General features: G+C 56.6%; 1 protein-coding gene across 1 annotated transcript in view; it reads left to right on the top strand.

Moving 5' to 3' along the window:
* The window catches only part of GTF2IRD1 (GTF2I repeat domain containing 1), a 50,565-nt gene that overhangs the window by 5,831 nt on the left and 43,580 nt on the right, over positions 1–1,154 (top strand). The window contains exon 2 of the mRNA XM_011995239.1: positions 450–591. Coding sequence (XP_011850629.1) covers positions 450–591 — 142 coding nt within the window. The remainder of the gene's footprint in view (positions 1–449; positions 592–1,154) is intronic.

The raw sequence follows: 1,154 nt of genomic DNA on the forward strand, positions 1-1,154 counted from the left end.
ACTGGAGCCCAGAGGAGGGACATGACTGGCTTAAGTCCCAAAGCAGAAACGGCCGAGGTGAGAATACAGCCCCAGTCTGTCCAATCCCCACCTTTCCTGCCGTTCTTCCCCCCCGCTCCTCATCCAGGACTTGAGAGGGGCCAAGAGAACGCAGCATGGCATTGTCCCTGGGGCTGGGGCTAAGGTGGGCTTACCCCAAGGAGGAGGACCTTGGAGGGAGGAGCAGAGGACACTTGTCCTCCTCCAGCCCCCCATCGCCAATCCCCGGAGGGCCATTCATTCAGTCGCACTACAGAATCTGAGACCAAGAACAGTAGAGGGACCGTCTGTCCCTGGAGCTTCTGCTGAGGTCTCAGGCAGCTGGGAGCTCACATCCCACTCCCGAAGTGGGTACTAGAGGTGTTTGGAGTGGGGAGCCCTTCCACTCACACACCCTGCTCTTCCCACAGTGCTCAGCGCTGTCCAAACTGAACGCCGAGGTGGCCTGTGTCGCCGTGCACGATGAGAGCGCCTTCGTGGTGGGCACGGAGAAGGGGAGAATGTTCCTGAATGCCCGGAAGGAGCTACAGTCAGATTTCCTCAGGTTCTGCCGTGAGTACCCCAGGGCTCTGGAGGGCCAGGCCCGCCATGCCTCGAGGGCAGGAGCTCTGGTCCGTCTCTGGGTCCCCAGCCCTGTCCAGCCAGGGTGACGGTGTGCGGGGGATGAACCTAACAAGCAAGGTTGTCTGAGATTCCCGATGTGGTGTTATTGAGGCAGCCGTGGTTTTTGTGGGAATCATTCCGCAGCCCCTGAGTTGACAGAGACTGGCTGGGTGAACCCCAGGGTAGGCCAGAGCCAGCCACTTCCATCTGCCTTTTCCAGATGGGGACACCAAGGCCCAAGGTTGCTGCTCAGTTCTTCCTCTTCAGTATGTATTTCTGAGCACAAGGACCAAATGCACTTATTCCAACACAATTTTTTTTTTTTTTTTTAAATGAGACAGAGTCTCACTCTGTCACCCAGGCTGGAGTGCAGTGGCACAATTTTGGCTCACTGCAACCTCTGCTTCCCGGGTTCAAGTGATTCTCCTGTCTCAGCTTCCCAAGTAGCTGAGATTACAGGCACCCACCACCACGCCCGACTAATTTTGTATTTTTAGTAGAGATGGGGTTTC

This window comes from Mandrillus leucophaeus, unplaced genomic scaffold, assembly GCF_000951045.1.
Source record: "Mandrillus leucophaeus isolate KB7577 unplaced genomic scaffold, Mleu.le_1.0 Scaffold479, whole genome shotgun sequence".
Taxonomy (NCBI): Eukaryota; Metazoa; Chordata; class Mammalia; order Primates; family Cercopithecidae; genus Mandrillus; species Mandrillus leucophaeus.